We start from the raw sequence: 12,251 nt of genomic DNA on the forward strand, positions 1-12,251 counted from the left end.
CTAGTCTCTCTCTTTTTAAGCTTTCAGCTTTTAAAGTTTTTTTCTCTCAGGAGTGTGGGCACTTGGAGTGTGGGTGTAGTGGAGAGCTGAATACAGCTGGGTGAATATTCCTGCCTTGCACCTTGTGAAGTTGTGCTTCAGTTGTGTCAGCTTTGGTCAGCAGTGCTGGAGTGAGTTCCCAATCTCTGCTCTGGTGCCCGTGGTGTGGGAGCCCTGGGATGGCTGGGGAGCAGCCCTGAGCCCTGGCTGAGCTCTCCCAGTGCCCCAGAGCTTTCATTCTTCCCGGGGAAACAAGCAGCCCTCCTGTGCACAATTAGCTGTTGGGGTCAGGAGAGAGCAGTTGGTTGTTGGTACGTGTTATAAACATTGTTGGTTACCAAAATTAGTGCCTTGCCTCCTGCATTTTAAAAATAACGGGATGTTGTGCTCGTCTGGCAGCTTGGGGACATCTGGTGCTGTCAGAGCAACGTGACTGCTGAGATGCTGTGCAGGCAATGCCCTGGCCAGAGAAGATTAAAAATACCAGCAAATAAGCTTTTAAATTACCTCAACAGTAGGTGTTTAGGAAGATGGGTGGACAGAGATTTAGGAAATCTAGTTATCTTCCTGACTTTTTTAAAAATAAAGAGTTACAAATGTAGGTTCAGTCTAATCTTGAATTTTGAGGTCAGCCCAAAGCAGGAAGAGCTAGAATCTATTATGTCTGAAGTGAAATGAATTGGCTTTATGGATCTCCAGTACTTTAAATCCATTTTTTAACTGAAATTATTGTTCACTTTATTCTTTTGTTGTAATGTGCAGCATCATAGTGTTAATCCAGTGATTTGTTGTAGTTCCTTATTTTTAGTTCTGTTTTTTTAGACTACTGGTCTCAACAGCAGAGCTATTTTAGTAGTTTCACTCAACTTTTCCCATAAGTATGTTTGCTGTTCTGTTGGGATGTTGATATAAAACTGTAACGGGAAGGAACGGCTCAGTGACAGCTTCGAACAGATCTCTTCATGCAAATCTGCTTTTCCCTCCTATGCAAATGTTAAGGAGAAGTGTAATAGATATGTAAGCTGTTAAGTATGAACCAGCTGGATTTTCTGGCTTTGTGAGGCTTATATTCACTCCTTTACCTTTGTATTCCCCAAAGGTGAACTGGGTGAAGGGGGAGGGTGTGTGGGCTGGGTTAAACCTGGCTCCTGCTTTGGTAGAGCCTTTGGGCAGTGACTGGTGATGGAGCTGAGGAGGTGGGCAGCATCCAGAGCTGCTGAAGTCCGGGGCTCCCTTCTGCTCCCCCAGGCCTTGGGCTGTGTCTGAGAGCTGGCCCTGGAAGGGAGGGGGTGCAAACTGGGCAGGGGGCACCCAGCTTCATGGGCAAAGTGCCCCCACTATCTGTGGTGCTTCTTCATTGCTTGAGGACCACCAGTGAGTGGCCCAGGCACTGCTGATCTTGTCATTGCTCTGATAAAACAGTACGGCTTTGGGTAGGTTTGTGTATGGGTTTGTTTGCTTTTGGTTTTATTTTCTAACCAAAATGTGCAGGTAATATCTGTATATTGTAATAACATTTTCTCAAACCCATACCATTTGAATCAAAGCTGATATTTCTGGAGATGCTTTAACTTCCACTTAACACTAAGTGGATGTTTTGTGTTTAACAGGCTGCATTTTAATTTATTTTTAAGATGTATTAGCAATAAAAAAAATGTATTCATGTAGCTCTTTTCTTCTGGCAGAAATGACTGCTGTCACTGCAGCCAACGTGAACTTCAAATGGGACCCCAAAAGCCTGGAGATAAGGACCCTGGCAGTTGAAAGGCTGCTCGAGCCTCTTGTTACACAGGTAGGAAAAAGATGGGGCAAAAAGACAGTCATAAACATGATTGCCTGTTTTGGTGTTTTAATTAAATCACAAAGCTTAAATTCTAGTTGTAAAACACTACAAACTAAACAGAAAAAAGTCAGCAAGCAGTTTCTTTGCTCAGTTTTATTGTATAGTCACTGGCCATGAGTCCAGGGAGACTCTGCTGCTTCAGCACCTGATAAGACACAGGAGTTACTAACATGCATTTCTGCACTTCTGATTGAAATAATGCTCCATGCCTATGCTTTGTGCTGGATTTGTGAATAAAAGCTTCTTTCTCTGTGGTGTATATCCGCAGTGGAAAGCACTGAAGAGCACAGGAAGGCTGGAGTAAGTCTTGTAAATGGGAGCTGTGTGTATTGGGTGTTTTGGAAATTCTTGGAAGAGACTTTCTAGGAGGTCTGGAAGAGAAGGTACACCAGAGACAGTTCACTTGTTGTCTTCAGCATTGTTTTCCTGGAATGTGAAATGTCTAAAATGACAGAATGAGCTGAACACAATTCCTGCTAAGTACAGATGGGAACGATCAAGTTTTGTTTCCAGTATTATCCCCTTTAGTCACCAAACTGCTGTCTGTGCCTGTGACTTGTTCCCTCTGGGTCCTCGGGTGGGCAGTTATCCAATTGATGAGGCTTTTTAGCTGAAGTTACTGATGGAGTCTTTGCTTAAGAGAAATTGTCCTAATTTGGCAAACTTAACTGAGCAAACTCGTTCACAGGACCTTTTTCACCCAGTGCAGTGTCTGTAACTTAGTCCTCAAGGAATAAGCACAACAGGCTGTACTGGCAATCCCCAGTTTTCTGAATGATGTGACTGGCAAAATACAGAGGGAACTGGAGCAAATTGCCTGGTTGCAACTTGTTCTTTATTTGTAGAACACGATGAACCGAGAGTACCCAGTACAAATGCTCCCCATTAACCAACCACAATATTCCCAGCTGATGGCTTTCCCTCTCTGCATCAGCCAGCTGGGAAGATGGATTCTGCTCTGAGGACCTTTATGTCAGCAGTCCTTGGGCTTTCCAGAGTAGTAATTTTTTTAGTGTTGTAATTTAATGTCCCTCTGAAGCAGCTTTGTGTGTGTTTTCTGAGGCTTTCCAAAAAGGAGAGGAAAGAATAAGGCAAATGGAGAAGTGTGTGTGGATTTTGTGACATACAAGGGGATGGATCCTGATCCTAAGCTCAGGGAGTACCCGGGGTCTCCTGGCCTCTAGTGATCACTCTGCTCCCAGCAGGGTTTCAGTCTAAAGATGGAGAGCTTGGAAATATTTGTTGATTGCAGGATGATTGTGAGAGTTCAGTTGGGTTTTTTTTTTTTTTTTAGGGAAATAATGAGCTCTACCAAGTCCTTTGCTCTGCATTCAGCCTCTTGGCTATAGCACTGTTTTGGGCTGAAAAGATACTGTGTCTCTACATTTTTACTGGCACAGACTTCAACTGTGTCTGGGGTCTCTTATGACTGGAGAGTTTTTTTTTTTTCTTTTATGTGGTGAGCTCTGGCCTGTTTCTGAGACTGCAGTTTATGAAAAATACAAATAGATTTCCATTCTTAAAATCAACTTTTGAGGTGTGCTGCTGTTAAAGAGAAATCTTTGAGCTGTTTAGCTGCATTTATTTTGCTCATCTAAAGAATCAAGAAGCATGGTAGTGTTTAAATGTGAAAAATATTCATTAGGTTAACTTTTGGAGCTGGCAATAGTGCAGGTATTAGCAATGTACTATCTAGAAAAAAATACATGTGGCCTTACTATCAAATGGCTAGACATTTAATTTGATGTTGGGTTTTTTCCCTTCCATCTATTCCTTTAGGTAACAACACTGGTTAACACCAGCAACAAGGGCCCCTCCAATAAAAAGCGAGGCCGTTCTAAAAAGGCTCATGTCTTGGCTGCTTCAGTTGAACAAGCAACAGAGAATTTCCTGGAGAAAGGAGACAAAATTGCAAAGGAGAGCCAGTTCCTGAAGGAGGAGCTGGTGGCAGCTGTGGAAGATGTTCGCAAGCAAGGTAAGAGTATGGATCTGGTGGCCTCTCAAACTGTGGCTCTTCAGAGCAAGTGGAACCATTCCCATTTCCCTTTGCTGCTCTTTCTAATGACTATGCCTCTCAACTTGTGGGTTCTCAGCTTGCCTGGCTGGCATCCCTAAGCAGTAATGTAACTAGATAGGTCTGGAAATTGGATGGCCCAAGCAGAGATTAAGAAGAGAAGCAGAAAGGCTAATTCTTTGAAGAGCCTTTAAAAACTCAGTTTAGGCTCAAAAGTGAATGTGCTCCCTGCAGCTCTGAGTTTTATGGGGCTACATCTGAAATATGTCAATAACTTCTTCAATATCTGATTGTATACAGACCAGCACTGTAGGAGGAAGAGCGAAGTGTTGACTCAACAGAGATGTGTTTCTTGAATATGTAAAACGTAAACAAACACCAAACAGAATGTGAAGACCTTGATTAAATATTCCAGGCTTCCTTCCTCACATCTAATGTTGATTTTTATAATTTTCTTTTTACTTTCTTGGAGCAGACCTGCAAGAAAAGCCTATGGAGCTGACTTACTCTAAAATATGCACTAGTAAATATTGTTGCTCATAAATCATTTATCATTCTTCCAGTCATGAGTCTTTTCTATGCTTCAGTGAAACCCAGTCAACTGGTATTAATGGTGACGGCTGCTGCTGCAAAAAGGGGAAAACTCATTAGCATTAATTACTTGTTTGTAGCTGAAGTTGCAGAGTGTTGAAATATTAGTTGGAAGTGGTTCTAAGTTAGGGATGAGCCTGGCTGATAGACCAAAGAAAGATCAAGGTAAGAAGGCTGCAATATAAGGGGCTAATTGAGTTGGCTTAATTTAACAAGAACAAACAGCAGGAGAGCCCCCTTTGACTCCAAGCTTTAATTGTTGGTGCTCGACTGCTGCTCAGTTGAGAGTTAGTGCTCATCTGTGGGTGCCTCCAAAAGGCTCAGTGGTGCTGGTGAGAGAGGGAATTCTACTCAGCCCTTGGGATGGAGAACTTCCCTGAGCTGGATTTGTAGCTGAATATTGCAGTGAGAGGCTGGTGGGAAGGGGAGACTGATAAAAAACCTTCCAGATGACCTTTTCCTATGTTTCTTGGCTCTTTCTTGGTTCTGAGACTACACATAGGCTTGATGCCAAAACCTCCCTGCTCTGTTGGCTTTGACAGAGGAGGTGAAGCTCATAACTGAGAGGTGCCGGAATGAAATAACTTCCTGCCTTAATGTTGCTTCAGTTCTTCCTCCCTTTTTGCTGTTTGCAGCTTGTGTGGATTCTGGTGTAGAAGGGGCAGCTGTGCCTGTTTGCTCAGGCTGGTGGGTGGTCAAACTGCAGTGAATCTCCTGGACACAGGTGGTGCCCACCATGCTCTGTGGGGACACCATTGCAACACAACCTGGGTCAAAGCTGTGCTCCATCATGGGGCCAGTGTTTGGCCAGGTTTAGCAGGTGAGGAAATTAAAAGTCAAGCCAGCCTTTGAGGAAAGGACAAGCAAGTAGTGAAAAATGAGCTAGAACAGAGGGAAGGGTTATTGCTGCCAGTGCCCAGGAGGATTGCAGTTCTCAGCAGTGCTAGTAACAGCAGGGAGATACAACCTCCCAATGCATGTGGTTGTGTACACTCTGTGCACCTCAGAAGCCTCCCCATATTGTGTCAGACCAGTTGAATTTGTGAACTGGAGAAACAAGGAAAGTGGGATGCAAAGCCTGTATGTGGGCTCAGCAAATCTTTTGCAACAGGGGCATGAGTGGAGAGGAGAATTTGGGTGTTGTGGTCAGCAGCAGGGTGATGATGAGCTGGCAGTGGGATTATGGATATAAAGCATAATTAATCTTCAGTGGAGGACAGGAAAATAGCATTAATAATGCCTCTATTTAGAGTAGGGAGTGGTTTAGTTGCCATAATAAAAAAAGATGAATGAATGTAGACAGGGATTATGAAGATGATTAGGACAATAGATAACTTGTCTCATCAGAGAAAATTAAAAAAAATTTTTTTAGCCTAGCGAGAAGAAGATTGAGAGAGTACATGATTTTAGTGAGCATGCTTGTTCATAAAATCCCATTTGTTGGGGGTAAAAACAAAGAACTGAAAAGAGCTATTTTGAATGAATAATAGCATGGCTGCCTACTAAATCAATGTAAGTGGATCTTCAAAGTCTTCTTGTTTTTTACAATGGAAGAATAAATTACAGTGAGCAAGTTAATGAAATATCCGACAGTAAGATTCCTGGCCCTTTAAAGCTTTGTACTTTTGATTCCTTATAAAGTAATGAAACTTCTTAAGGTTTTGAGCAGAAAAGTGGAGATAAGGAATCAAAGTGTTCTTCAGAATAGATCCTGCTGTGGTTATTGAAAAGACTTGGTATTTGGAAAGCATTTGATGTGAACATCCTGAATTTTGGCATTGCTGTAGTGTTTGTTACAGGCATTTCTGCCATCAGAGGTTTGCTGGGTAACAGAAGGTGCAGCACTGGTCCTGCCCAGCTCCTCTGGTGCTGTTGGGAGGTGTTTTGGAACTTCAACCAGTCCCTTACCCAGGTGCTTGGCACTGAGGCAGCTTCCAAACTGGGCTCAAGAGGGAGATTTCTTTTGGGTCAGACTGGCAAGGCTGTTCCTAATTCCCTAGAATGCTGATGGCTACAGCTCTCTGTCTCTGTGTGAGTGTGGGGATCCAGGGAATTCACTGTGCTCTCCTGTTGTGTGTCTTCTCTGGCAACTTTACGTAACAGACCAAAAATTAACACTTAACATTGAAAAGTCTAAGCCTGTGTATAGGGTATGAGGTAAGAGAAGGAATGAATGCTTTGATGGCTCAGATGGCAAATGCAGGGGAATGAACCAACTGATTCAGCTCTGTCCTTCTGCTTCATTCTTCTAAGTGAAGGGTTCTTCAAAACTGAACAGTGAGATGAATTATGAAAGGGGAAAACAAGTGTACATCACAGAGGATGTCTGGCTTAAGCATTTTCAAGGAGCAGGAAGAGGCCAGTTGTGGAACATCTTGAAGTTAAATACTGAATTCTTCTTGGAAAATTCAACTTAAAAATTCTGTTGTGACCAGTTAGCTAAATTTCTTAGAAAGATGCAGTGAGTTCAGTTGGTTTCCTGCAACAAAGCTTTAGGAGTGTGCCACTTTGAAAAGCCATAACCTGAGGGAGCTCTGAGGTGGCTGTTGGCAAACTGTAGGAGCGTTGTAGGCGGTATATGGATTTAATTGAAGATGAGATTAAGGAATTATCAGAAGCTTTTGTTGCCATACGTATCAACTCATGTGTTGATATGGCAAAAGATGGTGTGGGGCCTCATCCTTTCGAGCAGAAAGTCAGGACTGCCCACTGTGACCCTGTTGGTGGGTGTTGAAGGTGGCATTATTGGTGAGATTGGACTCCAGTATCCAGAGCAGTAGAGACTTGAAACTGATTTCCTGCTTGCCTTCAGTTGGTGGGGAATGGCAATCTCTGGGGAAGTGTGGTGGGGTGCTGTGAGCAGGAGGGAATGGCCTGGTGGCACTGGTGTGTCCCTGGCACTGCTGGCCAAGCAGCCTGGGGCCAGCTCTGAGCTGAAGTGCTGAAGGAGGTGATGTGTGGGCATGAATGCCCAGCTTGGCAGAGGAGCAGCAGTGCCAGTGTGTCCTGGCTGGCCCTGCCTGGCCTGTCCTGCCTGCTGCTGTGCCCTCCTGTCTGTGGTGTGGAGCAAGTTCTGTCCACGGTCATCCTGTTCCATGCTGGGAGACGGTTAGGGGTGCTGCCTGAAAGTGTTGTCACACCCTGTGGGCATGGGGGACAGAGACTAGAAAATGGGAATTTTCTTTTGATGGATTGGAATCTGACCATTTTTAAAATGGGCTTTGTTCCATTAGATTTAAGTGAGTTCTTAGTGCTTTATTGACATGATCACAGGATGGCTACTGTTGCCTCTTCTTTTCTCAACTCTGTTTTATTTTCTTTCCCTTCTAATATCTAATGAAGATCTAAGGTTATATTCGAAAAAAAAGACTACTCATGTAAGAATTTGTATCAGCTTTATAGTCCGTGTCTCACGGTTGGACTCTTCTCCACTGTGTTACTTTAACTCTTAAAATCCTTCTTCCTGAGTGGTTGTGTTACCTGTGTTCAGTGTTAAAAAAGGGATGATTGTGCTGGATTGCCTTGGAACTGCTGATGTGCACACACTATGCAGTACCTGCATATTGAGGCCAGGCCAGAGTGCTCTCTTGCCCTTTGAATCCAGCTAAAAGAACTACCCCAGGGTGCTTTCCCTTTATAATAGAAGCCTGAAAGTCAGCTTCCCTTAATTGGCAGAAATGTATATATATGCAACAACTTTAAATATAATCTGCTTTTAATTTTGGGAAGCTGGTTATCTTTTGACACCCTGACAAGCTGTTTGAAACTCACTAAATCTTTTAAAATCTCTTGTTAAAATAAAAGGGAATAGCATTTTATTTTAGGACTGGCTTGAAAGGTTGCAATTTAAGAGCTGGGTAGAGGATAATTTTGGCTTTTAACTTCGTTAGCAATTTCTGAGATTCATGTGAAGCAAGTGGCCTCTTCAATAAGTTGTTTTAAATAAAAAAATGTAAATGCATTTTGGGAGTTGAAAATGTGGGAATTCTATATATAAGTAAATAAAGAAGGAAATATTTGTACTCAGTTTTGGTTCTGGCATGTCACAGAATGGCCTGGATTGGAAGGGACCTTAAATCTATCCAGTCCAACCCCCTGCCATGGCAGGGACACCTTCCACTATCCCAGGGTGCCCCAAGCCCCAGTGTCCAACCTGGCCTTGGACACTTCCAGGGATCCAGGGGCAGCCACAGCTTCTCTGGGGACCCTGTGCCAGGGCCTGCCCACCCTGCCAGGGAGGAATTCCTCCCAGTATCTCATCTAACCCTACTCTGTTTGAAGACATTCCCTTTTATTGTGTTGCTTCATGCTCTTGTAAATATATATCCTTAAATTCTGAGGTTGTCAATGGATTTCATACTTGTGGTGATGATTTTTATTATTAGCCTGTTCCAGAAAGAGCAAAGAAAGGATCATGTCAGTTGTGTTGGGGTTTTGTAATCTCCTGGCTGTCTGAAGCTCACAGCATTGGTGGTTCATCTCTCACCCATCTGGGAGTCTGGAGTTCTTACCCTGTGTTAAAGTAATGAGTTGTGTTCCCCAGAGCTGGGTAGGGGATAGCTTTGGGTTGATACTCAGAGCTGGCCTGTACTTGGACAGAAGCTTTTTTGCTGTGTCCCAGTACAGAAGTAGCATATTTTTATCTTAAAATGTTATGTGGCACTCTTGGTTGTATTATTTAAGATGATGGAAGGGTGTTACATAGGGGGGAGCATTTGAACAAAATCAAGTATCTTGGTGTGGTTGCTTGGGCAGGCTGGCAGCTGTGCTTGGGCTGAATTTAGCTGTGAAGGTGTAGAGTGCCTGGGTGGGGAAAACTTCCTGGGCAAGATATTATGCATGGGGATGGATAACCCCAGGCTCTCCAGCTGTTGGCATTTCTGAGCAGTTAAAAATAAGCTGTTAAATAAGTGGAGACTCCTGGGACCGCATCAGGCAGAGATTTTGGTGCAGCCCTTGCCCTGTCTGGTGTGGGGGGCTCCATGGGACTCTGTCAGCTGTCACTTGTCAAACGCTGGTGGAGGTTTTTTAGTCTCATCTGAGACAGGCTATTTTTATTTTGGCATTTGGCCACATGGACACTTTTTCATACAGGTTTTTGGGAAGCCTCTGAAAAGCACCTAGCTATAGCAATCTGCTTTCTGGTCATCTCTTGCTGCCTGCTAATCCCTGACCCTGAGGCCCTACCATTTTCTAAACTAAGTCCTAATTTCTCTCAGTGTTTCTGAGATGCAGAGAGATCCAAGGATAACAATGTGGATTCCAAAACTTACTGTTGTGTAGGAACTGTGGTACTGGAAGCTGGCCCAAAAAGTGAGGGAGAAATCCAAAATTTACTCCTCTGATTATATGCAGGCCTTACTTTCATGCTTTGTGAATGCCTTCTGGAGGAATTGCTCTAGCTGTGCAAAGTGGCCTTTGCTTTTCATAGTTAACCAATGGCATTGTTAGCATCTGAAACCCAAATTCTTTGCTCCTGCACCAGATGCAGCCCCACAGGCTATGAAATGTTGAAGCGCTTTACGAAGCGCTGCCTGGCTTTGAATTCCAACCAGGGCATATCCAGCCAGGTCATCGCTCCGAGTTGTTTACGGTCCCAGGAGCTGTGGCAGCTCGCTGTGTGTTTACAGGGCTTTCTGCTGCTTTCTGCTTAACTCCTACATGCACACAAATCAAAGCTTTTGCTCAGACTTTGAAAGCATCGGAGCTTGGGAAATAACTGCAGCCCTGCAAAGGCGTGCTGAATTCACCTCTCTAGAGAATTCTGGCATGCTGAAACACCTGTACAAATGGAAATAAGGACCAAAGTGTGATAATCCCAGCCCTTCCTCTCTGCACAAACCCCTCTGCCCCAATGCCATGTGGTGGCTGTACTCAGAGCAGCGTGAACTGTCAGCCGTATTTCACAAAGGTTTTGTTTTAGAGACTCAGGTTGGCTTAGGAGCCTTTCCAGTGGCTGATGCAATGCTGTGTGATGCTGAAGCCAGCCCCTGCTGTCCCCCCATGCAGGTGACCTGATGAAGAGCGCGTCGGGGGAGTTCGCAGATGACCCCTGCTCGTCGGTGAAGCGCGGGAACATGGTGCGGGCGGCGCGCGCCCTGCTCTCCGCCGTCACCCGCCTGCTCATCCTGGCTGACATGGCCGACGTCTACAAGCTGCTTGTTCAGCTCAAAGTTGTAAGTGTGGGGCTCTGCTGTGCCTGGTATGCCAGGGCTGCTCTGCCAGGTGCCCTCTCTGTGTGTGACCCCGTGGGGCGTGCGCTGGCAGCAATTTCCTTCTGCAGTGGGGGGGTCTGGGGGTTTTCCCTCTCAGCAGAATGTGTGCAGTGGGCGTGTGTCACTCACTTCTATACTCACTGTCAGTAGCTTTTGACATTGAGCTGCACTCTGTTCTGAACTTTTAGTACAAAAACTAACTGAGCCCTGGTCTGCAGCTGCCGGTGAGAGCCAGCCCTTTCATCTTACAGAAACTGGCTTTCTTATAACCAGTACTCCTTTGCAGCTGCTAGGGATGAGTAGCTTCAGCAGGCTAAATAAAAGTGAAAGTGGGCTGTTTGAGGAGGCCTTTCCTTCCCATGGGCAACATGGTGGGCAAGTGGTTTGTGCAGAATTTAAAGTGAAATGACATTGGATACTGGGTCTTCCTTTGTAAACAAGCCTTGAGGACTCTCCTTGTGGCCTTTGGCCACTGCTGTGGCCCTACCAGGACCCTTGACTCCTTCATGCTCTTTCAGATGTGTGTTCTTGACTGTCTCTGGTAGATGTTGACTATGAAATAGTAGCTAAGCACTGTATCCTATTAGCCTTTAAAGTGTCTCTCTCGAAAAAATAACAAGGGGCAGTGGAAGATTGCTTTCTCTGACTGCCATTAAATACATTCTGAACTGCCCCCTGACCTGTGGACTGTATTGCTTGGAAAAATACATGAATATGTATTCTTTTAGGTGGAAGATGGTATCTTGAAACTAAGAAATGCTGGTACAGAGCAGGATTTGGGTATCCAGTACAAAGCCCTCAAACCAGAAGTGGACAAGCTTAACATCATGGCAGCCAAAAGACAACAGGTATAGTGTGGCCATTTTCTTCTGTATAATAATTCTTATTTTTCTTTTCCAAAATAGCTTGCTGCTCTTGGAAAGTGCCTGTTCTGTTAATACTTTTTACTTTATTTTTTTACATTCTTGCTTAGTACTTTATGTTGTGCTCTACCATGCTAAGGAACTGTGAGCTTGCCTGGTAACAAGGAAAGTGTGCTTGGCTGTAGGGTGCTGCTTCTGATGGAATTTGTTCACAGTAGCATTTGTAAATGTCAGTGTTTTAGTGCTTTAATGGCAGGCTGCTGCCCAAGACCTGCACTTGAGACAGGAGCTGAGATGTGTCCCAGTCCTGGGGCACTCTCCACTAGGCCCTGTTGCTGTTGTGGTTCATGCAGATGGACTGAACATATCCATGTGCACAGCAAAAGCCATGGCTGGGCACAGCTACAACTTCCTGAGAAAGTGAATGGTGCTGCCCACTGGTCTTGCACTGAAATGTCCATTGGAGGAGGAGGGGTTGAAATTCCTGTTTGTTGTGGGTATGTTCTGTGTTTGGATAGCTTGTGCTTAGCCTTAAATTGTGTGTGAAATTTGTTTTGTTCAACAGCGCTGGTGTGACTCATTCTTGAGTAGTTAAGTTTTCAGAAGAAAGCAGAGGTGTGGGCAGTTTAAGTTATCAGAAATAGCATAATTCTTTTAGAGCATTTTTTGCCTCTTTGTTCTGTACA

General features: G+C 44.4%; 1 protein-coding gene across 1 annotated transcript in view; it reads left to right on the forward strand.

Annotated features, from left to right (window-relative positions):
• Positions 1 to 12,251, forward strand: part of CTNNA1 (catenin alpha 1) — a 116,435-nt gene that overhangs the window by 14,826 nt on the left and 89,358 nt on the right. The window contains exons 2-5 of the mRNA XM_084215978.1: positions 1,725 to 1,831; positions 3,662 to 3,857; positions 10,497 to 10,663; positions 11,431 to 11,550. Of these exons, the coding sequence (XP_084072104.1) occupies positions 1,727 to 1,831; positions 3,662 to 3,857; positions 10,497 to 10,663; positions 11,431 to 11,550 (588 nt within the window). The 5' untranslated portion in view covers positions 1,725 to 1,726. The remainder of the gene's footprint in view (positions 1 to 1,724; positions 1,832 to 3,661; positions 3,858 to 10,496; positions 10,664 to 11,430; positions 11,551 to 12,251) is intronic.

This window comes from Fringilla coelebs (genome assembly GCF_963513975.1).
Source record: "Fringilla coelebs genome assembly, chromosome: 15".
NCBI classification, from domain to species: domain Eukaryota; kingdom Metazoa; phylum Chordata; class Aves; order Passeriformes; family Fringillidae; genus Fringilla; species Fringilla coelebs.